Here is a 25,635-nt window from a genome sequence, read left to right as displayed (position 1 = left end):
GAGAGAGAGAGAGAGAGAGAGAATAACCTCTCCCTCCCCCACCTTCCCTCCTAGCGCAACTGCAGCGCGAGCTGGATTTTAAAACGAAAACACACCACTTTCCAAAGGTGCCCGCCTTGAGCCGCCTCCCCAGAGCCAACCGATGATTTTGGGGGGAGGGGGAGGCGCGAGGGGGTAACGTGAACACGCCGCGGCTCCCACCTCAACGCCATGATTGTTGCAACACTTTACCAGCTGGGGGGCCGGAGTGGGAGTGGGGGGGGGGGGACGTATTGCAATGATGCAATCCTGCCTTCGTCTCTTTCTCGGTGCTTTTGATTTGCATGTCCCTGCAAGGCGGGAGGGGGGGCTGGTTTGGTCTGGCTTTGTTTTTTCCCAAAGGGAGGAAGCTTGCTGAGCGGGGAAGATGAATTGTGAATCACTTGGGAGCGTGTTTTGCCTGCTGTTTTCGTTCCCCTTAGCCACACACCCTAAGGCAGGAGGGAGGGTGCCGCTCACCCAGGGACGGGCCGACGCACTGCTGCTCGGTGCTGAGGTGTTGTGGGGAGGAGGGTTTCTTTGTAGCGGGGCATATAGGAGACTTATCTCTGCTCCAAGCTGGAGGGGGAGGGGTATTTTGAGTTGACTTTTGAAGCGAGGGGGGCGGTGACGGGTATCAGGTGGAAACGGTCGCCAGATGAGGCGTCCTGGGAGAGGACCCCTCCTGCAATGCCCGGCTCTAAACATCGCCTGCCTTTTGGGATGGCGATCGTAACCCCCTGCACTCGCGTAACCCTTCATCCCGGCCACCCTCGCCCGTTGCCGCGCTCAGAGCCGCGCAACTGCTCCATCTCCCGGGGTGTAGCCGTGCTCCCGATCCTACCCTGGGCACCCCCAAACAATCCCCACCCCGTGCGCCTCTGCCCTCGCTTCCTCTCCCCCCCCCCCCCCCCCGGTTGTATGCCTCTCAGGCGGGCCGAGGCTTCGCTCGCGCTGGCCCGGGGCTAGGCTGAGGCAGGGAGGAGCCGCTGTCTGTTTATTTCCCATCCATGATCACTTTTGTGCAGGGCGAGCGCCCTGTGTCTCTGCTTCACCTTGGGGCTTTTCTTGGCCCTTCGGCGCGCAGAGACCTCGCATTGTGGAAGCGAGAGGCGGACAGGCCAGGGGGCTGGATGCCACCAGTATCCCCCCGGAGGGGAGGGGGAGCGATCCCTGGGCCGGCAGAGGAGGAAAAGCGCAGTGGAAACCCCAACACTGGCCACTCCCTTGCGCCAGACCTGGGACAGTCGGAGTCCCCGGGTGGCATCTGCCTCGCCTCCAGCACAGAGGCGGCGCGCGCGTCGGTGATTCACACGTCTGGGTTTCAGGCGGCCAGCTCCTGAGGGAGGAACGGTTCGATTTTCCCGTCCCGCTTTTAAGTGCAGGGGCAGTGAGCACACGCTGCGCGCCAGAGTGTGTTTGCAGCGAAGCTAACGCGGCGAGGGAGGGAAAACCCAGGCGCGGTGAAATAAACAACAGGACCTCGCTTACCGGGGTATTTCAGCAAGTGGATAAGACTCGAAGTATTTCTGCCGGCTAGACATGGATTTTCCTTGCTGAGGTTTAGGGCTTGTTCTGTAGCACAGACGCGATTTTCAAGGGGCCTGGATGTCTGCTAGCTGTCCGAAAAACAGCTGTGAGAACACCAGCAAGCGCTGATCAACTCCAACAGACCCACGCTGTGGCAAATATAGTGTGAACAATACAACTTAACAGTGCAATGGGGCGTTCCAGCTAAAGGAGATGGCTCTGTTTAGAGTCCCCTCCCGCCAACGCTGAGGAAAGTAAGGAGAAACTGAGGCACAAACTTGCTCAAGATTTCTAGGAAAGACAGGAAAAAAAACCAGCCCCCTGACGAGATAGGAGGTTTTGCTAACCAGTGCTGGTTCTGTGACTGGTGAAGAGAAATTTGAAAGGGTGAATGTGAAAGAACAACTTCTGAATTATGTCTAATTACCTTTATTTTTAAATGGTCTTAGATCTGGCTCATAAAACCTCATTTTGCATTTCTATTTACAATGCATTATTTACATGTAAGTTGCCCTGTGTTTAATGCTCTTTTCCAGTAGTGTTGCAACCTCTTCTGTTTTGTGTGAAAAAAGGTTAATAGGAGATAGCACCACCTTACCTGCATTTTGCCTGTTTGATGCAGGTTTGTGCTCCTTTCCACAGGAAACTGGCTCTCTTTGCAGTTTGTAATGTAGCATCTTAAAATCAGATGGAAAACATTATCCTGATCTGACACCACTTCTGTTAGTCCTAATTCACCCTACATTGCACATCATTCTATATTAGAAGAGAGAGAATAGCCTTAGTACAATGACATAGTGAGGGGCCTTTGAATAAAAGTGACTTACTATTACTAGAAACCCTGATGCCATGAATGACCCCCACCATTATGCATATGCTTAACTTTATACAGGAAAGCAGGCCCTGTGGTTTCAATGGGACTACTCAGGTTGGTAATGTATAAGTGTGTACAAGATCAGGTCCAAAGCCATAGATCCTGAAATATTGCCTACTGGTTAACTCTCTCTATGGAACAAAAAACATAAACAGGAGATAATTTAGAAGCACCAACATACTAAAAGCAAACCCAATTGTGTACTTACTACAATCAATGTAATTACTAGGGGTTTTTTATATGTGCAGAATGCTGTGATTTAGTTGAGCTGGGGGGGGAGAGTAGAGGGGAACCAATGACACTGACATTTGGTAAGATGCTGTTAATATAAAAATATGTTCTTAGAGACAGTCATATCAAAACTAGAATTTTTTTTTAAATAGGGGGAGGGAAGTAGAGCTGACAAATTCCAGGCATAGATTGGTGAGGGATTTAAGGCCCAGCTCCTCAAAGGTATTTAGGCTGGTAACCTCTATTGATTTCAATGGAAGTTAGAAGCCTAAATCTGTAAGGATCCAGGCCTTAACAACAGTTTATGTTTGACATACAGTTGGCCAAATCTTATGCCATCTGATGACAAGTATGACCCAGTATTTTAGTGTGTTGTGACCATTGTTATTTCAATTAATTTTTCAATAGTATGCCTTTTAAACAAAATGGTGTGTTACAAGAAGTTAACACCACCCCGCCTCCCAATCGAGAGGATAAGAGCATTTGCTCCCAGTTAATCTGAGATAATGCCTATTACTGGTAGAAGTAACAGTAAGTTATGACACATGGCCCGAGGAATGTATATATTTATAATGTATCTTTATTCCTTACTTTCCTCAGTTCTTTAGACACACAGAGGGAAACCTGCTGTACTACTTGAAGTAATCTACTTCCCCTTGGGCCAGGTAAAGAATGAAATTGAAACACACAAGAAGAGAACTCATTTCATATATATGGCAGTTTTCTTTATTGATTGCTTGATGTGAAACAATATCAATTGGCAATTTTTTCTCACGCATTACAAAAAAATATTAAACTTGGCTCAGTCTGCAATCCTTTCAGCACAGCCATATTAATTAACAGAAAAAGAAAAAAAAACCAGAAACAAACAAAAAAAACCCTAAAAGTCTACCAAATAGAGCATTTACAAATGCACAAAACATGCCACTTTGGCTTTATGGGGAAAAATATCTTCTTCTAGATTAAAAAAATCTTTTAACATAAATAAGTTAGTATAATTTCTCAGTGTCTTTACAAAGTTATGTACACAGGTACACTTCAAACTTATGTTTTTATTTTTACATACAGATACACAGGCAATGTAGAAATACTTTTTAAAGATGTAGTGTCCCTTTTCATTCACTCATGAACATCAGGGAAAAGAGATCAGAAATCAACAATATTTTATTTTGGAATATGAACTCCCCAGATGCATTTGAAAATATCCAGATGTTATGGGTAATAGTTATAGTCAGTGGAACTACTCTAAAATTCTTTAGTTTATCCTAAGAGATTTCGGGAGTTGCAGGACATAAAAATCCTTTTCCTGCTACATAACGGAATCAGAGTTCCCACCTCTTAAGCTTAACACAGTAAGTAGAAATTCACAGAGGGTAACAGTCTCCTGTAGCCAGTGCTAGCATTATGGTGTATTTTTTAAAAAGATATCATAGATCCCACTTACAGGGACAATACATCTTTAAATTTTTTTTAAAGAACCTCTACACTGCTTCTCTTCATAAATTTCCCTGCTTGCTAGATTGTAAAAGCAAGTTTCAATTGGTCACCCTTTTCCATCCCCTCCCCCCATCCCTACAAATGTTTATGTGCTACATAAAGTAAAAACTATATACACAGGTAGTACAATAAAGCAAATAAGGAAAAACCTAATTGCACAATGCTACATCCAATGCTTTTAGAGGCAGGTCTTTTAAGAGTGCCTAAAATTTTAGTGTTATTGTTTTTTTGTTTTTTTGTTTTTTTCAGTGCTTGTACAGGATCTCCATCCCATGGAGAATCAACGATATGTATTTTAATTTTATATATATTTATATATATATAACTTTACATCTTCCTCCCTTCATCAACCACTGAGGCATCCGATGAACAAGGAAATGTATATTCTTAATTCTGTAATGAAAACAAGAAGGGAAGGTATTAGAAGTGCCAAAAGAAATGTGATAGCTTTGCTCTAGAGGACATCATAACATACATGTCACTATTTAAAAACTAAATCGATCACTGCATCCTTTTCCCTAATTGTTGGGGATGGCGCAATTTTAAATGGGGTGTGGGGTAAAAGAGGGACATATTCCTTTAAAAAAAACAAAGGAAACTCACCCTACCCCATCCTTAAAGAGGGCTGATGCGCCACACACAGAGGGTTTTTTTTAAATCCAGCAGGTGAGCTGAGACCAAGTGAACATGTTTCCAGAGTTTCCCACATTTCACTTTTTAAAGATAGCATAAATGCTGTGTTATTAAGCTGTTTTGCAACAAGTCTGATAGCTGACCCAGATGGCATATTTAAGATCAATACAAGATTCTTTTGCAACATATCTTCTACTTTCTGAACTGTAACGTATTTTGGGTTGCAATAGTCAAAATAAACAAATCTCTTCTACTCCATCTATTTGTCTGCAGACACCATCAGTTTCCTCTTCAAATACCCAAATAAACAGACAGTAGTAGTACAATTTGCATACACATGCATGCTGACGTGTTCATGGATTGTTTACCCCAGCAGGGCTAATTTGTTTTAACTTCTGCTTTTATAGCTTAATCTGCTCTGCACAATGGCAAATCATGTTTGGAAACCTTTTCCTTTAACCCCCACTACTTTGAAACCATTGGTAAATGTACCAATCAACAGCCCTTCCTTGCATTAAAAAAAAACAAAAACAAAAAAATCCCCCAAAAACCACCTCTCATTAAGCCAGTATACTGACTGTAAACAACAATTTGTATGAGTCTACAAAAAATAACAAAAAGAACAGTTTTGATATAAAGAAAATGTTCAGCTTTGTGATTTATTGCCCTTATTTATTTGTATGTCTCACAATGAGTATATGAAAAGACAATGGGAAAAGCCATCAATACTTATCACTCACTAGTTCTACCAGCCTAGTACAGATATAATTGGTAAGAGGATTCTCTTTATTGAAGTGACCAAAATCTTAAACCAGTGGAAAGGGATTGTTTATTAATGACACATAGTAAAAATTCACACATTTACTCCCCATCTCTCCCCCTCCCCAAAGTTTAGCATAGTCTTTCTAAAGTATATTAACAAAAATGTATTTAATCTGTAGCCTTCTATTTTAAAGCCCTTTTGAACATTTCGGTGTATTAAAAATACTAGTCTACAAAGTTTCTCCATATTCCTTTAACTCTTTGCTTAGTTACGCTGCTTTAAAAAAACACCACTGGATGGGTACTCACCTAAACAGTTTACGTTTGACGTCTTCTTGGGCTGGATTTCTTGGGGGTTTGCTCCACTGAACTGGCACTGGGGGGTTCTTCTGAAACCTCTTCTTCTGTTGTGTTGGCTCTTTTAGGCTGAGGAGAGGAATCTAGGAAGGGAAAATGGGAAGAAACAAAAATAAAAGTGAAAACTTAATATTCAATACATTTGCTGCCAGATGTTTTCTCTGCATGGGGGTGGGTGAAGACCCTGAATATTTATGACCCTCAATGTGTTAACTATCGATTGCATGAAAGAGATGGGGAGAACTGGTTCTCTGATTAAATAAAAACAAGGCTTTTTTGTCGAAAATCTACTTCTACACTTTGTTTCATATTTTCTATGAAACTTGTACTATTTCCTCACGTTAGAAGGATATAGACTTCCCACGATTACTACGGAGGGGAAGAAGGGGGGAGAGGAAGGTGTAAGGTTGGTTGCAGATGGGCCATGGGCTCCAGAAGTCAATTTAATTTAAGATTCCCGAGAATATAGGCAGTGCTGGATTTTTGATCTAAGAGAAACAATAAATCTTAAAAGTGTCACCAGCAGAACAGTTTACCGTAGGCAGGACAAGAGTGTGATGTACATGCGAAAGAGGTATACAGCGTTAATGCTTACAAGGATACAGTACAGACAGTAGAAAAAAAAAAGGCTTTTGTTTTCTACGAGTACTTTACCATCCGTCGCTGGTCGTTTTCTTTGCCCAGTGCACTGCTCTGCTAAGTCCGTGTGATTTTCAGATACATCAGTTTTTTGATCTACAAAGTGAGCGTCCTCTGAGTTCCCCTGAAAACCAACTACAATCACCGTTGGGCAGTTTCCATTTACATCCAAACTCTCGTGAGGGGCAGATCTGCAAGCGACTTTGGGGGGTCGGGGGGGCCTGAAGTAGAACTCCGGCGAGCTCCCTTTCTCCACCGCTTGCCACTCGAACCTGCCAGCCAGGGGCATGTGATTCGTGAAATCAAAATTCCATTTCCTTTGACATGCCTCTTCCATGTCCTGGCGATGTTTCATTAAGTCTCTGCTTAACTCTTCACGATGCACCGGCCCAAAGAGGTTCCTACAAGCGGAAGGCTTTGGATACTCCGACTGCCGGGCTTCCATCCGCTCCAGGGTCGGGCTCCCATTAGAAATACGTACGTTTGACATCTCCCCCCACCCTCTTTCTTCTGGCGGTGGCTGGCTGTCGCTAAGTTGAAATCCTTCCTTCCGTGCCTTTGTTTTTTACACTCGAGCTCGGCTCCACGAGAAGAGACAACACCAAACAATTGCATAAGACGCAGGCCGGGGAGAGGGGAGGGGGGAAGAGAACCCCGATAGTCACCAGAAAGTCTCGGGCAGATCAAGTGTACGCTGGGGAGAGCGAAGGATGGGGCAAGCCAAGCCCCTATGCGAGCCCACTTCCAGGCTGATGCGAAGCCTGCGGATCCCCCGATCCAAGCTGCGCCAGCAAACCTCGCCGATGTCAGAGCTGCCGCGTCGTTGGGGGAGGGAGGGGAGAAGCGGGCGAACACGGAGAAGACGACGGCAAAAACAAGAAAAGACGAGCCCTTTTCTCAGTTGCCCAATATGGCGATTGAAGGGAGGCTGACGAAGAAGAAAATGATTGACATTACAAGTCTATTTAAACAGCGGAGGCGATCCATTGGTTAATGCGCCGGGCGCCGCCCCATCTCTGCGCCTCACCTCTTCCAAACAGCCAGCTCTAAAGGTGGCCCGGCCTCCTTTGCCAGCGCTCGGCTTTCATCGTCTTCATCTAAAAAGGGGGTGGGGGAGGAGAGGGAGGGAAAACCGTTTTCCCACTTTCCTGTCGCGGGCTGTTGCTGGAAGCGGGCGCGCTCCCTGGCCCTGCCAAGTTCCCATCTCCCCGGCAGCTCAGCGCGGAGCGGCTCTGCAGCGGGGCCTGGCCCGAGCCATGGGCCGGGGCGGGGGGGAGGAGAGGAAAGGGGGGAAGGCTCAGTTGTGACATTTTGATTTCTTTCCGTCTCGCAACAAGCGCTTCGCATCCAGACCCGCTGGCACCCGCGCCCAGCCCTCGCCCCGGAGACGGGAAGGTCAGGAGTTCACGGCGAGGCGCGGGGGCGGGAAGGGGATCTTACATTCAAACTCCGGCGGGGAGCCGGGCGCCTCCAGACCACAGCATCCCTCGCCAGCCCGAGGAGGAGCGCGGGGGGGATGCGTCAGGAGGTAGCCAGCGCGGACCTCCTCCTACCACGAGAGAAAGAATGAGGTGAAACAAGGGCTCCCACGTCCGCCGTGAATGGGAGGGTCGCCGTAAGTTAGCCTAGTTCCTAGCGTGTCTTTGGCCACCAGGGTTAGGTGCTCCAGGGATCACACCTGCTACTGCAGGTTCGAGTGCCACTGTGAGTCTTGAACGCTTTCTGGTCCCCTCACAGCCCTGGCCAGCTCCTTCATGAGAAGGGGAGGTGCCGTTGGCAGGGTAGGGCGTTCTGCTAGGGGTCTAGACCACGTCCACATCTGACCTGCAAGAACATACCCTCCAGCTATCACTAGCCCTTTGCTGAAGGAACAAGGATTTGCTCCTTTACTTTTGTAATGGGAGCAGAAAGTTGTCAGTTTTGGGAGCTGACAGCGCTTTGCACCCATCCCTCTCACTGTGTTCTCCCCTGTCCTGCACAACTCCATATAATTTTACTTTTATGTGCCTGTGCACCACCACTCTTGCTGTTTTGGACAAACTGATTTAAGCAGCTAGCCTGTAAAGCAGACTGGATGGAGAGGAGTCAACTGTCCTTGAAGAATCTGGGTTTGTTCACACATGGCTGTCTGGGCCCAAACTTTTTAATGGGCTGCTCAAGCTTTCACTATGAACACTCCTTAAGGCAATGATGTAATACAGGGGTGTCCAAACTTTTTTCAACGAGGGCCAGATTTGATGAAGTGAACATGCGTAAGGGCCGACCATTTTGCCTGACATTCTTTGAACCATTAAAATTAAATGCAAATTAACTATTTTATGCAAAGTTTATTGCAAACGGCATACTTTTCATTTCATCACATGGATGACAAACCTAAACAGGTGTTAAATCACTCTGCCTTTCATATCTGAAGGCCAGATGAAAAAAAAAATCCAGGAAGCTGAAATATATGTCAGGAACATTGTAAAGTACATTACATATTATTGGTAATAAAGGTTGTCTGTCAACTTTTAAGTTCAAAAAATATGAACAGGAACATAACACCAAGTATACACATTGTGTCCAAATATATTTATAACTGATTTAGACCAACTGACATTAACTGAGATTTTACAATGTATTCATCTCAATACATATGGATTCGTTGGGGGCCATAAAAGATAGATATTGCCAAATTACCTGGGGGGCCGTATTAAACTGGAACACGGGCCGCAATTGGCCCACGGGCCGGACTTTGGACATGCCTGATGTAATACAAACAATACTAAGCCACTTCACACCACAAGGAAGGCTGGGGGAAAGAGGAGGAAAAATAAATCTGGAAAACTCTGTTTTCCCCCTTTGCCCCATTCAATCACAATGATCATTGCCATATCTCAGGGCTAGCAGAGGCTCATGTGACTTACCCAAAGCCTGAGAACAAATTCATTTCAGAGTACAGAGTTCTTAATCTTAGGCTTGCGCTACACTATACAGTTAGGTCAGGCATGTCCAAAGTCCGGCCCGCGGGCCAATTGCGGCCCGTGTTCCGGTTTAATACGGCCCCAAAGGTAATTTGGCAATATCTATCTTTTATGGCCCCCAACAAATCCATATGTATTGAGATGAATACATTGTAAAATCTCAGTTAATGTCAGTTGGTCTAAATCAGTTATAAATATATATTTGGACACAACATGTATACTTGGTGTTATGTTCCTGTTCATATTTTTTGAACTTAAAAGTTGACAGACAACCTTTATTACCAATAATATGTAATGTACTTTACAATGTTCCTGACATATATTTCAGCTTCCTGGATTTTTTTTTTTTTTCATCTGGCCTTCAGATATGAAAGGCAGAGTGATTTAACACCTGTTTAGATTTGTCATCCATGTGACGAAATGAAAAGTATGCCGTTTGCAATAAACTTTGCATAAAATAGTTAATTTGCATTTAATTTTACTGGTTCAAAGAATGTCAGGCAAAATGGTCAGCCCTCACGCATGTTCACTTCATCAAATCTGGCCCTCTTTGAAAAAAGTTTGGACACCCCTGAGTTAGGTCAATGTAAGCTGTCTTGCATTGACTTTCCTGTGAAAGTGACTTCACTTAAATTTAGCTCCTGCCAACATAAAAGCCTCTCTGTGTTGACATAGCCCTTGTCTTCATTACCACAGGCCGTCGACCTAAGTTACGCACCTTCGATTATGTAAATAAAGTAGGTGAAGTCAACACAATTAGGTCTGCTTACCGCAGTATCTTCACCGCAGTAAGTCAACAGCTGACACTTTCCTGCCAACTTCACTTACTCTTGTTTTGGTGGAGTACCCAGTCCATAAGAGAGCGTTTGGCAGTTGATTTATCGAATCTATACTAGACACAGTAAATCGACCCCCACTGGATTGATCACTATCTGTCAATCCAGCCTGTAATGAAGACATGGCCTTAGAGCATGATTACATTTAGAAGATTACAGCAGCAAAGCTGTACAGATAAAACTGTGCCAATCAATGTAAGCTTGCTCATGTAGCCATGTTATGCCAATGGGAGAAAAATCTCTCATTGACTTAATAAAACCAGCTCAACAAACATAGCTTATGGCATTTGGGGTACATGTACACAGCACCCTTAACTCAAAATAAATTACACAGTTTGTGCTATGCTTATTTTGAGGTTATTTCAAAATAAAGCCCTATTTTGACAAATCCCTTAATCCTCTTGAAATGAGGGCTACAGGGATGCCGGAATAGTGTGTCCGTTATTTATTTCAAAATAACGGGCACGTTTAAAGATGCGGAATTGCTATTTCGGGATACTTCCAGTATCCCAAAATAGTCACGCTCTCTAAACGTAGCCTGAGAGAGCATCTCCTACTGACATAGTGCTGTACACACAAGTGTTTATTCAGGCAAAACTTATTTCCCCAGGGAGTGCGGTTATTTTTAATCATCCTGAGTGAGAAAAGATTTGCTAACAGAAGTGCTAGTGTAGACATGGCCTATATAAAACTACTTCTCTCTGTGGAGTAGAGTTACAATTGGGCTACAGCTACACTGCAAGGCTTCTTGCACAAAAACCCGTGGAGAGTCCACACCTCAAATGCACTTTTGCGCAAGGAAATCAAAAGTAAAATGGCAGAACCGAAGGCTTTTTCCACTGTAGGTAAACCTCCTTTTATGAGGCATAAACTCCCTTTTGCGCAAGAGTTCTTGCACAAAAAGGCAAGCATGGATGCTCCGCAGGGGTTTCTTGTGCAATAAACCTCTATGGGTTCTGTGAATGGCCACCAGAGCTTTCTTGCACGAGAGTGTCCATGCAGCGTGGATGCTCTCTTGTGCAAAAGCACATCACTTTTGTGATGTGCTTTGAGGTGTGGACGTGCTCTTGCACTAGAAGTTTTTGCACAAAAACTCTTGCACAAAAGGCTTCTTGCGCAAGAAGCATGTAGTGTAGATGTAGCCTTGACGTATTTAGGCCAACACAGCATTCACATGGACATTTACTGGCTTTCAGGAGTTGTCCCACAGTGCCCAACACTGACAATACAATTGATACAAGTACTCCTGGTGAGGACACACACCAGCAACACAGGGAGTCAAGTGTTTGCACACGCACACGCACACACACACACACACACACTCATTTAATAACTGTGATAGCACTATGCTGATGTTAGTTAAGTGAACATAATATTGTAGTGTAGACATAGCCTTAGTTTTCTATCCTTTGCATGGACCATTATGCCTGATGATGGGTCTTAATATTGCCAGCCCCAATCATGCATCAAATAAAAAATCAGTAAAAAAACAAACAAATCCAAAAGATAATAAAACAAAAAGAAAAATTTTCACCATGAAGTTATCTTTAAAAACACGAGATTTATGTGAACTAATAAAACTGGATCGTTTTATTTGCCTTATGTTCTGGTTTTGGTTTTAGTTTTTATTTTGTATTTTCCTGCTTTTTCTGCTACCACAATTCTAAAAACTTAGTTTTAAAAATAAAATTAAAGCTGGCATTCTCATGACTCCTGGAGCTTGCCTGGATACATTATACATGGATGATTATCAGTTGTATGGTCAACTAGGAATTCAGCATTCAATCAGCGTCCTATCTATGTCCTTGTCTATACTAGAAAAGACAAGAAGTATTTTACACTCGGTTTCACATGATAGGACATTTCAAGAAGTATGGGATAAACATGATTTGGTGCATTCAGCAGTTCTCTGGAGAAAATCTGCTAATGACTTGTAGTTATCATTGTATTTTGGCAAGACGTAACTCAATTCTCTGCTCACTGAAAGGGATTAAGCATTATCCTGATTAACATTTTATGATCAGTGTTTGCTGCCGGAGTCAGGCTAATTTGCTAATTGACACCAGAGAATGTCCCCCTCCCCCCCTTATTTTTCCCCTTTAGAAGAAATAAAACGCAACCATTCCACCTTAAAACAGTTTAGGCTGTAAGCTGAAAGGCTGTGTCTGCAGCGACCTTGCTATGATCTAAAGTGTTTTGTTTACAGTCAGGCACCCCCTGATCGCCGCAGCAAATAGTGAGAGAGGCAGGCGTCTGCTGTAGTAGTAGCAGCAAAGCGTGAAAAACTACTATAGAGGCTTTGCAGTACAGATCTTCAAATATCAGAGCGCCATCCTCCCGCAGAAAGAGGGCACGGCAGGCAAAATACAGCCAGGTTTTCAGATAAATAGTTCCAAGGAGACACGATGTACTTTTTAATCCCGTTTGACGTCCAGTTATGCACCATGCTGGAAATGACTGAGCTCTTGAGCCATTATTTTCCGGTACTTCTCCTGAAATAACTCTCTCTCTCTCTCTGTTTCAGTTGTAGAAGAAATGAGTCAAAGGCTGGTGGAAGGCATATGATTAAAGGAAGAAAAACTCAGAGAAATAGAAAGGAATGAGAACAGTTTATGTAGAGGTCTGTGCTTTTCTGTCCTACTTTAACACACTCTGTATTCCCCCGTTTCCCCCCCCCCTTCCCCCCAGTCCATGCCGTATTTTGCTTCTCAGCTCTTACTTGGACTGCAGGATTAGCCGAGCCCCTGAATTGTTGTCTGACTTTGGGAGCTGGTTATGCAATCTTTCCATCTTCATTTTTGCCCCATCCCCCTCGCTTTTAAGACGGCACTCGCAAAAACGGCAAAGCATGTTTAAGCCAGCCATTTACAGTCTTGGGAGAAGGAGGTGTTTCAATTAATTTAGGAAGTGTGGGTCAGGCAGGCATAATCAAACAGCCACTCACTCTACCAGACCCTGTTGCAGTCAAGGAAATGGGAAGCGGAGGTGATATATTTCAGTTGTTTCAGGAAGCTTGTTTTTGACCTGTCCAAGGCTGTGAGAGCTCTGTATAATTCAAACCCCATTAAAAACTCATTTGCATGCAAATGCTACCTTCCTGAAGGAATTTGTGGTTAGGGGTAAATATAATTCCAGACACAGGCCCAAATACTGCACCTGAGTAGTGCCCTTGCATTAAATGGGACTATACACATGAATAAAGCTACTCACATACTTAATTGTTTACAGGATTAGGGCCATACAGAGAGTACATATATGCTAAATGGTGGGTTGAATTGGTGTGCCATAGCTAGGTTTATTTTAAAGAAGCCCTTGGATATGCCCATTAGGGCTAGTGAGTGTGTCTAGCTTTGTATGGGTCAGGTGCATAAGGGAAGCTAGAGGATGCAAAAAACTTTCTCTTTCATTTTGACTAATCTCAGGGGGAAAGGGGCGACTCATATTTTCACTAAAATGGAGTATTTTGAATACTACCACTAACATGTTAAAGTCCTGGTTAGAGCTGGATAGGAAATGTTTTTCTCATTCCACAGTTGGGATGAAAAGTTTACATTTTTAAAACCGTCCTGAACCAAAAGTTTTTGGTTCAAGTCAGTTGACACATTTCATTTTGAAAGATTTTGTGCTATAATTAGCTTAATTTTTTATACAAAAAATTGTTTTCAACCAGAATTCTGAAAATTTTCATTTAAAAAAACGTCAAAATGGCATGTCTCAACTATTTCAAAACTTGTCCCCCCCCCCCCCAAATTTTTGTTTTAGTCTAGAAATTTGTCAAAACCAAACTTCTCCCCTGAAAAGTTTCAGGTTTGGTGGACAGACAGTTTTCTCTGAAAAAACTAATGTGCATGAACTATCCTGTAATAAAAACTCAGTGAAGACCAGACACTTTCATTATACTGTGAAGTCAACTCACCAAAATCAGTCCCAGCCAGGGGTATAAGAAGTTTACCTCTGTGAATGTACCTCTCAATAAAACTAAAGAGCCTACTCTTCACTGTGTTTGTGCCTCAGAAGAGTTCATGCACATTAGTGACTCTGAGGTAAAAAACACAGGGGTTTTGAGCAGTAAAGACAAGTACTAAGTCAAGTTAGATGTCAGCAAGTTACCAGGTCCTGATGAAATGCATCCCAGGATACTCAAGGAGCTGACAGAGGAGGTATCTGAGCCTTTAGCTATGATCTTTGAAAAATCATGGCAGACAGGGGAGATTCCAGAAGACTGGAAAAGGGCAAATATTGTGCCCATCTATAAAAAGGGGAATAAGAACAACCCAGGAAACTACAGACCGGTCAGTTTAACGTCTGTCCCAGGGAAGATAATGGAGCAGGTAATTAAGGAAATCATATGCAAACACTTGGAAGGTAATAAAGTGATAGGGAATAGCCAGCATGGGTTTGTGAAGAACAAGTCATGCCAAACTAATCTGATAGCTTTCTTTGATAAGATAACGAGCCTTGTGGATAAGGGAGAAGCGGTGGATGTCATATACCTAGACTTTAGTAAGGCATTTGATATGGTCTCGCATGATATTCTTATTGATAAACTAGGCAAATATAACTTAGATAGGGCCACGATAAGGTGGGTGCATAATTGGCTGGATAATCGCAGTCAGAGAGTTGTTGTTAACGGTTCTAAATCCTGCTGGAAAGGGATAACAAGTGGAGTTCCTCAAGGGTCTGTTTTGGGACCCGTACTGTTCAATATCTTCATCAATGATGTAGATATTGGGATAGAGAGTACGCTTATTAAGTTTGCAGATGATACCAAACTGGGTGGGGTTGCAACTTCTTTGGAGGATAGGGACATAATTCAAAATGACCTTAGCAAGTTAGAGAAATGGTCAGAGGTAAACAGGATGAGGTTTAATAAAGAGAAATGCAAAGTGCTCCACTTAGGAAGGAACAATCAGTTCCATACATACAAGATGGGAAGCGACTGTCTAGGAAGGAGCATGGTGGAAAGGAATCTAGGGGTCATAGTGGACCACAAGTTGAATATGAGTCAACAGTGTGGCTGTGTCCAGACTCCATGCCTCCGTCGACGGAGGCATGTAGATTAGCCAGATCGGAAGAGGGAAATGAAGCCGCGATTAAAATAATCGCGGCTTCATTTAAATTTAAATGGCTGCCCCGATCTGCCGATCAGCTGTTTGTCGGCAGATCGGGAGAGTCTGGACGCGATGCCCCGACAAAGAAGCCTTTCTTCATCGACACAGGTAAACCTGGTTTCACGAGGCTTACCTGTGTCGATGAAGAAAGGCTTCTTTGTCGGGGCATCGCGTCCAGACTCTCCCGATCTGCCGACAAACAGCTGATCGGCAGATCGGGGCAGCCATTTAAATTTAAATGAAGCCGCGATTATTTTAATCGCGGCTTCATTTCCCTCTTCCGATCTGGCTAATCTACATGCCTCCGTCGACGGAGGCATGGAGTCTGGACACAGCCTGTGATGCTGTTGCAAAAAAAGCAAATATGATTCTAGGTTGTATCAACAGGTGTGTTGTAAGCAAAACTCGTGAAGTTATTCTGCCGCTCTACTCTGCACTAGTTAGGCCTCAGCTGGAGTACTGTGTCCAGTTCTGGGCGCCACATTTCAAGAAAGATGTGGAGAAATTGGAAAGGGTACAGAGAAGAGCGACAAGAATGATTAAAGGTCTAGAGAACATGACCTATGAAGCCAGGCTTCATGAACTGGGCTTGTTTAGTTTGGAAAAAAGAAGATTAAGGGGGGACATGATAGCGGTTTTCAAATATCTAAAAGGGTGTCACAAGGAGGAAGGAGAAAATTTGTTCCTCTTGGTTTCTGAGGACAGGACAAGGAGTAATGGGCTTAAAGTGCAGCAGGGGAGGTTTAGATTTGACATTAGGAAAAAATTCCTAACTGTCAGGGTGGTCAAATATTGGAATAAATTGCCAAGGGAGGTGGTGGAATCTCCCTCTCTGGAGATATTTAAGAACAGGTTGGATAGACATCTGTCAGGGATGGTGTAGAAGGAGCTTGGTCCTGCCCTGAGGGCGGGGGGCTGGACTCGATGACCTCTTGAGGTCCCTTCCAGTCCTATTATTCTATGATTCTAAGTGCAATGTGCTTCCAGAAATTCCAGCTTGGACAGTGTACCTCCATACACATCCCTTCAGGGGCTAATAATATTTTACTACCTTACAGGGGTTCTGTGAGGACTACTTCATGTTTGGAAAATGGTTTGAGGATTTAAAGTGCTATACAAGAGCTAAGTGCTAATAATAATGATTAATCATTATTATTACTGAGAGTCAACAGTTTTCTAACTGCATGCCCAGCAACCTTGTACCTTTAAGTAAGTTTCTCAATAGATAAATTATATTCAGTGGAAATGAGTTGTTTGGTTTTTCTACAAAGCCTGAAGTGAACCTTTCTGGGAAGGGGTTGATATTTTCTTGCAATGTTTTTTCAAGCACAATTCTTTAGGTTCTCAAGTGATGACACATTCTAAAGCAATGCTTCTGGCCCAAGATGCACATCTGTGAAAGGGACACTGGCTCCATTTTTTAAGCCATTCATTAAATAAAAATATCCTATGTCATATGTTATGTTTCTCTGAAATGTTTAAAGGTTTTCATGCATGAAATCATATGGTGCCTGGATGTTTTCCAGAGTATAGCGCAAACCTCTAAATCAGTAACTGGACATTGCTGGAAGGGTTTGGTGGGGAGTTTTTTACGTCCGTTTTGTGTTTTGTTTCCTTTCAGTAAAAACTATCTCTTTATGTATGGGGCTTTTTCATAAAAGCAACACTATATATGTGATAGTTATTACTGAATCTACCCAGAAGGTGCACAAATTATTGCCCAGCCCCAAAAGACACAGCTGTTCAGTGGGTGTAAATTGCCATAGTTCTTATAGCTATGGCAATTTATACTCATTGAGGTCTTGCCCCAAAATTTCTTTTTTAGTTGTAATAATTGTTTGAGGATCAACATTTTCTTTCTCTAAATTGGTGAACTGGTTTGGTTGCTTCCTAAATTCTTTTTAGGAAATTATTTTACTTTTTAAAGAACGTTGATTTAAAATTACAGCCCATCTCAGACATAAAAAATTGCTCTGTCATGTCTCTGTACTAAATGCAATGGATAGGACATTGGACTGCATTACAGGCAGTCCCCGGGTTACGTACAAGATAGGGACTGTAGGTTTGTTCTTAAGTTGAATCTGTATGTAAGTCGGAACTGGCGTCCAGATTCAGCCGCTGCTGAAACTGACCGCCAGTTCTGACTTACATACAGAATCAACTTAAGAACCCCAGGCGTCCCCAAGTCAGCTGCTGCTGAAACTGATCAGCAGCTGATTCCAGGAAGCCCGGGACAGAGCAACTCTGCCTCGGGCTTCCTGTAGTCAGCGCTGGTCAGTTTCAGCAGAAGCTGACTTGGGGACGCCTGGGGCAGAGCAGCTGGGGTGCTGCTGGGTTGCTCCAGTAGCGCCGCTCCTCGGTGCTACTGGACCAACCCAGCAGCACCCCATCTGCTCTGCCCCAGGCGTCCTGATTCAGCCGCTGCTGAAACTGACCAGCAGCGGCTGAATCAGGACCTGGGGCAGAGTAGCTGGGGTGCTGCCGGGTTGGTCCAGTAGTGCCCAGAGCGGCGCTGCAGGACCAATCGGCAGCGTCTCAGCTGCTCTGCCCCAGGGTCCAAAACAAAAGCCTGGTCTGCTGGGGGGGGGGCACACTAGCTGCGCCCCCCCCCCAGCAGACCAGGGACACGGGGAGCAGAGCCGCAGCGAAAGCGGGGTGCCGCGCCTCTGAGGCTTTGCTCTGGCAAAGTCTCAGAGGCGCGGGACCCCGCCGTGGCTGCAGCTTCAATCCCGGTGCCTGTGGTCTGCTGGGGACGGTCCCCAGCAGACCACAGGCACCGGACTGAAGCGGCAGCCGCGGCGGGTTCCCACGCTTCTGAGGCTTTTCTCTGGCAAAGCCTCAGAAGCGCGGGAACCTGCCCGGTGCCCCTGGTCTGCTGGAGACGGTCTCCAGCAGACCAGGGGCACCAGAGCAGCTTAGGAACGGGGCTTTCTCGCCCCGGAGCTCGCAGGTAGCAATCCGCCACCTCGACCTCCGGGGCGAGAAAGCCCCGTTCGTAAGTGCGGATCCGACGTAAGTCGGGGACTACCTGTATATCTACCGTGGTCAGGTACTTTCAAATCTCATTGTCTGATTCTCCTCTCATATTTTGACTTGATTATTTTCAGAGCCCTGCATGCATACAAAATTGGCATCCACATCTGCAAAAATGATCCACGGATAGCCACAGCCACAGATACCCATGCATTTAAAGTGGTTCATAAATTTACCGGTTTCTAGAGACAAAATTTGTATCCTCCATCCGTATCATATCTGTAAAAATAAGCTGTGGGTATCCACATGCATACCCACGGATGCAGATACCCGTGGGTATAAAATGGATATACGCAGATTTGCAGAGCTTTAACTATTTAGCAGTTTGAGGAACTGTATTTGTGCATTACCTAGCACAATGGGACCACATTCTCTAGTGTAATAATGATAATCATTAATAATTATTGTAGAGTAGTGCCTCAAACTTATTCTATCTTGCTCGCGTTAATAATACTAAACCATGTTACAAAATTCAGTTTCATGATACATTATTAGTGCACTAACATATAATAACACAATATCCTCACCAATGTTCCCTCTAATCTTTTCCATTCATGTATGGATTTTTTCTGTTCATGTGCAGAATACATTTTTATGTGCACCAAGGCATGTGCAAAGTGCCCACCAATAGGAAAAAAACCCCTAAGGGATGTCTACACTAGCCCCCTAGTTCGATCTAGGGAGGCTAATGAGGGCAACCGAAATTGCAAATGAAGCGCGGGATTTAAATATCTTTAGCATGTTCCCAGCCGGTCGTCATTTTAGAAATTGACTAGCCCAAAGTAACTGCCCACGTCTACACGCGGCAGTGAACCGGGATTCTGAATTAAAGCCCTAAATTGAATTAGCTATTAAATCTCATTCCAGGATTTCTCTTGTGTGCCCGCACAAGCACACAGGTCATAGGGAACACTAAACCGCTCATGGTAAATTTTCCTATGTCACTGCATGTTTCTGAGAAGCTAGAGGAAATCTATAAAGAAACACCTCCCCATGACCCATATGCAAAGTTTTTTTAAAAGAAGGGAAGAAAGTTTCTTCATAATCAACCATTTTCCATTGGAATCAAGTATAATGCCTCCAGGAGTTCAGGACTGGACAGAAAAGTGACTTTTTGTTCACTTGTTTCTAATAAGAAGGTGTCTCTATTAAAGGAGATCTGCAAAGGAAAATGAACTGGAGTTGTGTTCTCTTTATAAAAACCCTGAAAAGATTTTTTTTTCTGCTTTTTTACAACCCAAAATTACATATTTGTTGAAACAGATAGCTGGTCTGTTCTGCTTTGCGACGGTTTTTTAGTGTTATTACTTCCTCTGCCCTAGTTTAATCTATGTATACAGCAGCTTCCATCCAAACTGTTTCCCTGAAAACCTAATTTAAAAGAATTTGTTGTCATATTGATGCTGGCCAATTGGACCTGCAGGAAGCCGTGTACCAGTCTGCACTGCGTCCCGCAGCTCCCAGTGACCAAGAACAGTGAACTGCAGCCAAAGGGACTTGCTAGCAGCCATACCTGCAGACACACAGGTAAATGAAGTGCACAGCGGCTTGCCAGGGGCTAACCCTGGTGAACCAAGTCTAGCTCACAGGATGCTTATTGCTCACCCTGGCCTTCAGTGAAGTGCTACATTGATGCAAATACAGCACTGCAGCTACCACTTTGTAGCATTTAAGTGTGGATATACCCTGAGATCCATAGTCTCAAAGGGTATGTCTACACTACAGCGCTAATTCGAACTAACGCATCCAGACTAAAAAAGTAGTTCGAATTAGCGTTTTGCTAATTCGAACTAGCATGTCCACATTAAGTGGACCCTGAACCGGGGTTAAGGATGGCCGGAAGCAGTGCCAGCAGGGCATCAGAGTAGGACTTAGAGCATGGAGCTGCTGTCTCAGGCTAGCCGAGGGCTGTGCTTAAAGGGACCCAACCTCCACCCCGGACAGACAGTTCTCAGGGGTTCCCCGCTTGCAAAGCAGTCCTGGCTTGGAGTGCCCTGAGTGCCCACACACGGAACATCACAGCACTCGGCCATCAGCCCGGCTGCACTTGCCACAGGCTGCCATCCAGGGGGAGAGGGCAATCAGGGGGCTGCAGGAGAACTTGTACCCCGAGAAGCCCGCAGAGCCAGCCCAGTCCTCCCCATCGGGGGCGCGTACCCCTTTCCTCCCTCACCTCCTTCCACTTACCCTTCCCTTGCCCCCCTTCCTGATGTACAAAATAAAGAAAACATGTGTTCAAAAATAGAATCTCTCTTTATTGAACAAAACTGGGGGAGACTGGGAAAAAGAGGTGGGAGAGGGGAAGAGAGAGGCTGGGAGAGGGGAGGGCAACTAAAATGATCAGGGATTTGGAACAGGTCCCATATGAAGAGAGGCTAAAGAGACTGGGACTTCTCAGCTTAGAGAAGAGGAGACAGAGGGGGGATATGATAGAGGTCTATAAAGGCAAGAGTGGTGTGGAGAGGGTGCATAAAGAAAAGTTCTCCATTAGTTCCCATAATAGAAGGACTAGAGGATACCAAAGGAAAGGAATGGGTAGCAGGCTTCAAACTAGTAACAGAAAGTTCTTCTTCACAAAGCAAAGAGTCAACCTGTGGAACTCCTTGCTGCAGGAGGCTGTGAAGGCTACAACTAGAACAGAGTTTAAAGAGAAATTAGATCAAGTCATGGAGGTTGGGTCTATGGAGTGGTATTAGCCAGGGGGTAGAAATGGTGTCCCTGCCCAAAGTTTGTGGAAGGCTGGAGATGGATGGCACGAGACAAATGGCTTGGTCACTGTCTTTGGTCCATCCCCTCCAGGGTACCTAGGGTTGGCTGCTGTCGGCAGACAGGATACTGGACTAGATGGACCTTTGGTCTCACCCAGTATGGTCATTCTAAGCTCAGGGCTCAGGGTCGGGGGTCTCAGTGGACCACCTTGATTTTCATGCCAACCTGGGTGGCCAGGCTGGCAGCTCTCCTGCCCTAGACGGCCACTTTCCTGTGCCTAGTGCGGAGTTCGTGGACGAGGTCCACGATGTCTGCACTAGACCAGGCGGGTGCCCGCCTCTTGCGGTCCTGGCCAGGCTCCCGAGAGCCGCCAGCCTGGTCCCGGGAAGAGGTGGAGGGCTGGGGGACATGGGGTGGCTGGCTCATGGCGTGCCAGGTGCAGGGTCTGCTGGCTGGGTGCTGGCAGGCTTGCACCTGGCACGGGCACCGTAGCCAGCCCGTGCCCCTTTAAGGGCTCCGGGGCCGGGAGGGGGGCATACGAGTTTCCCTGGTGGTGTCCAGAGTGGCCACCAGGGAAAGCTGGGGAGGGCTAGCCTCCCACTAGTTCGAATTAAGGGGCTACACACCCCTTAATTCGAACTAGTAAGTTCGAACTAGGCTTAGTCCTCGTAAAATGAGGTTTACCTAGTTCGAACTAAGCGCTCCGCTAGTTCGAATTCAGTTCGAACTAGCGGAGCGCTAGTGTAGCGCCTATCAAAGTTAATTCAAACTAACGTCTGTTAGTTCGAATTAACTTTGTAGTGTAGACATAAAGAGGTATTTAAATTCCCATCCAAAGTTAGGTGCTTTGAAAATGTGTTCTTAAAAGCCAGCATAGGGGTAGGGAATGAGCGAAAGTTCATGTCTTCATTGAAAGGCATATTTCACTGAGGGATAACTAATGGATGTTAGCTATTATAGCTGTTCAAATAATTTATTTGGTTCAGTGGCCAAGCAAAAAAAAAATTGTTTTAGTTACTTGGGATTGCTCAAAAATATTGGGTGTTTTTTTTTAATTTTTCAGCAAACGAAAAAAAAAAAAGGCAAAACATTTGTTTTGTTATATATGACTTTTTGTTCAGCCCAAAATGAAACATTTATTTTTGTTTGTGGGGTTCTTTTTAGCCTTTTGGGAAATAAAATGGAAGTACATTTCTAAACAAAAAGTCATTTTGAATAGCAAAAATCAAAGTGTTTCATTTTAAAAATGTCAAAAATTAGACATTTCTGTTTTTTTAGAACTTTTTTTCATGCCCGAAGCAATTTGGCGAATTGGTTATGGATTTACAAAATACTTCAGTTGACCTTAACATGCATATTTTGGCGAAAAACATTTAATTTGAAAAATCACACCAAGGATTATTACCTATGCTGCTGTAAAAACACAGCAGAGAGACAGATGACTTGAGTTTTACTGAGGCCTTGCCTACACTAGTGATTTGCCAGGTTAGCTTTAGACAGTGTATTCCAACTGGAGTTTTTGTTGTCATAGCTACACCACTTTTCCAAATGACATTAGCTATGCTTGCAGTGTTGTTGTAGCTTTGTTGGTCCCAGGATAGTAGAGAGACAAGGTAGATGAAGGCTATTAATAATTCTTCATGTGTGAACATATTTGGATTCCAACTTTGCTAGGACCTTCTCTTTGGGAGAAGAGGAGGGGGCTGTATACAATCATCCATGACATTTGTTTAACAGGCAGTCTGAATTATATTTGTTCTTTATAAAGCAGCATTTCCAGCACATTTTCTTCAAATTAATTATTCCAGCGTTTTCTATAGGGAAAAAATCGTGGTGATAGATTTACCAGTGGTATTAAAGGCTTAATCCTGCAAACAGTGACTTCTGGATGTAGTTACTACTGTGAAACAGATCCATTAAAGTCTGAGATATGTCAATAGAGTTTAAAATCAGAGGAACCTTGGAAGCTAGAGCATCTTTTGTTAAGAAAGAACTAGTAAAGCTCAAACTTGCTGATATTTACTCTGAACATGGTGCTTAATATAGTGAGTAGATCAGTGGTCCCCAACCATTTGGAGCTGCCGGGCGCCAGAGGGCGGGGACACTTGCGCGCCCGGAGGCGGGGCCGTGCATACGCCACACCTCCATGAGCCACGTGCCTGGGGCTAGCAACTCCATGCACCGCGTGGCCATGGGTGGGGCTGCCCATTCACCGCAAGCCTAGAGCTGGCGCCCTCCAGAGCTGCGCGCCCAGGGCCAGCACCCCACCATAGCCGCGCACCCAGAGCCGGCACCCCCCATGGCTGTGCACCCGGGGGCGAGGAGGCCAATTCATCGCATTCCCGGGAATGCGCCCCCCCCATAGCCGCATGCCCGAGGCCGACGCCTCCCATAGCCATGCTCCTGGGGGCAGGGCAGCCAATTTGCCACGTGCCCGGGGCCGGCGCTCCCCATGTGCCATGCGCCTAGGGCTGGTGGCGCGTATGCGCAGTGCGCCTGGGGCCCGCACCATGCCTATGCCACGCACCCGGGGCGGGGTCAGCCCTGAGCACTTGGCGGGTGCACACAAATGCCCCCGTGGGCGCCATGGCACCTGCGGGCACTGTGTTGGGGACCACTGGAGTAGATCATAGTAAATGCTACATTGGTGTTTGAAGAACTGGGTCATAACATGATCAGTTGAATAGGTGCTATGTACAAAGTCGTGGATAAAATTTTCAAAAGAACCTAACTGACTTTTGAGCCTAAATCCTACTTGCAAAATTCAATTAAAATCAGTAGAAGTCAATGGGATTTAGACTCTAAGGGTACATCTACACTGCACACTTATTTCAGAATAAGCTATTCCAGAAGAAATATTCCAAAATAGATTATTTTGAAATAGTACAGCTACACTACAGGGAAGCCTCAAAATTAGTCCAAGGCAGACTTCCCTAATGTGGATGCGCTACCTCGATTTAGAGCCCCAGGAGGCACAGGGGAGTAATCACTTTGAATGGCCCTGGGGAGAAGCTATTTTGAAATAACAGCAGTGGAATGTCCACACTACTGCTATTCCGAAATAGCTATTTGGGAATACGTGTTATTCCTTGTGGAATGAGGTTCACAGAAGTCAGAATAAGCCATCTGTTATTTTGACATAAATTCAAATTGCTGTGTAGACACTCACATTGTTATTTCAAACTAATGGCCATTATTCTGAAATAGCATTGCTGTGTAGGCGCACCATAAGATGCCACAGTAATGGCTTTAAGATAGGTTCCTAAATCACTTCAGCCTGAATCTGCAAAGTTATTGCCATGTAACTCTCAAGAGGATTTCAGTGATAATTAGGCATCTAGATACTTGTGAAGTTTTAGGTGCTCCACATTTTTATCTCTTGTTTCCATGTGGGAAAGTTGTATTGATTTAACTTGTTTGTGTTCATACCTAAATAGACTTTAAAGTGCCTTATATCAATTTAGTTTACACCAATTTGTTTTGGGGTTTTGATGGGGTTATTTATTTATTTATTTTTAACCACAACACTATGGCTGTGTCTACACTGCACCCCTTTTCCGGAAAAGGGATGCAGATTAGACACTTCGGAATTGCAAATCCGCGGGGGATTTAAATATCCCCCGCGGCATTTGCATTTACATGGCTGCCGCTTTTTTCCGGCTTGGGGATAAGCCGGAGAAAAGCGCCAGTCTAGACGCGATTCTCCGGAAAATAAGCCCTTTTCCGGAGGATTTCTTATTTCTACTTGAATAAGGGCTTGAGAATCGCATCTAGACTGGCGCTTTTCTCCGGCTTATCCCCAAGCCGGAAAAAAGTGGCAGCCATGTAAATGCAAATGCCGTGGGGGATATTTAAATCCCCCGCGGATTTGCAATTCCGAAGTGTCTAATCTGCATCCCTTTTCCGGAAAAGGGGTGCAGTGTAGACACAGCCTCCGTGTATATTTTTCCCTCAGTGAAGATAGAAAGAAATCTTTAACAGCTTTCTTCTCTCTGTTTGTGTGAAAGGGATGATGTGAAGACTAAATTTAATCACTAGCAGAACTTGAAAATATTTTAAATAAACCGTATTTCTTTTCTACCTGTAATTTTATAATGGAGAGCTATAGCTTAGGCCTCAGAGCCTAATTGTTTCTGCACAGTTTTACAGAGCTGGTATTTCATTGTTAAATCATTGGATTCTTTTCCTGTGTAGTTTAGAACAAATGACACAGCATGTATCGTAGCAAGTCAGAGACAATGGTTTTCTTTTCCTCAGTAAGTTCTTAAATCTTGGCTTGGAAAGGGGCCAGAGCACAGAGCAACACTGTTCCAGCAGTAACATTTTGTACCTTATTTTTAAAACAACAACAAAACTCTCACTTGAAATAAAATCTTTCCCTTCCTCTATCCCCAAAAACACATACATCCTCTCACTTATGCATTCTTTGTCACGCCCACCCA

At 44.6% G+C, this 25,635-nt stretch overlaps 1 protein-coding gene and 2 long non-coding RNA genes across 3 annotated transcripts; 2 read left to right on the top strand and 1 right to left on the bottom strand.

Annotated features, from left to right (window-relative positions):
* The first annotated feature begins 265 nt into the window (after window positions 1-265).
* LOC112544542 (uncharacterized) lies at window positions 266-3,411 on the top strand. Its single transcript, XR_012896533.1, has 2 exons — window positions 266-2,051; window positions 3,254-3,411. It is a non-coding gene; the product is annotated as an uncharacterized LOC112544542 (long non-coding RNA).
* On the bottom strand, window positions 3,354-7,579 carry CDKN1B (cyclin dependent kinase inhibitor 1B). The gene is made up of 3 exons (XM_006115491.4): window positions 6,557-7,579; window positions 5,855-5,985; window positions 3,354-4,543 (listed from the first exon to the last, which is right to left on the bottom strand). The coding sequence occupies exons 1-2, from the start codon at window positions 7,029-7,031 to the stop codon at window positions 5,864-5,866; spliced, it is 597 nt and encodes a 198-aa protein (XP_006115553.1). The 5' UTR covers window positions 7,032-7,579; the 3' UTR covers window positions 3,354-4,543; window positions 5,855-5,863.
* On the top strand, window positions 7,580-10,418 carry LOC142818853 (uncharacterized). The gene is made up of 2 exons (XR_012896527.1): window positions 7,580-9,521; window positions 10,085-10,418. It is a non-coding gene; the product is annotated as an uncharacterized LOC142818853 (long non-coding RNA).
* The last annotated feature ends 15,217 nt before the right edge of the window (window positions 10,419-25,635 follow it).

Source organism: Pelodiscus sinensis, chromosome 1 (assembly GCF_049634645.1).
Source record: "Pelodiscus sinensis isolate JC-2024 chromosome 1, ASM4963464v1, whole genome shotgun sequence".
Classification (NCBI taxonomy): domain Eukaryota; kingdom Metazoa; phylum Chordata; order Testudines; family Trionychidae; genus Pelodiscus; species Pelodiscus sinensis.
Note: the sequence above shows the minus strand (reverse complement) of the source record. Positions and strands in the feature narration are given on the sequence as shown.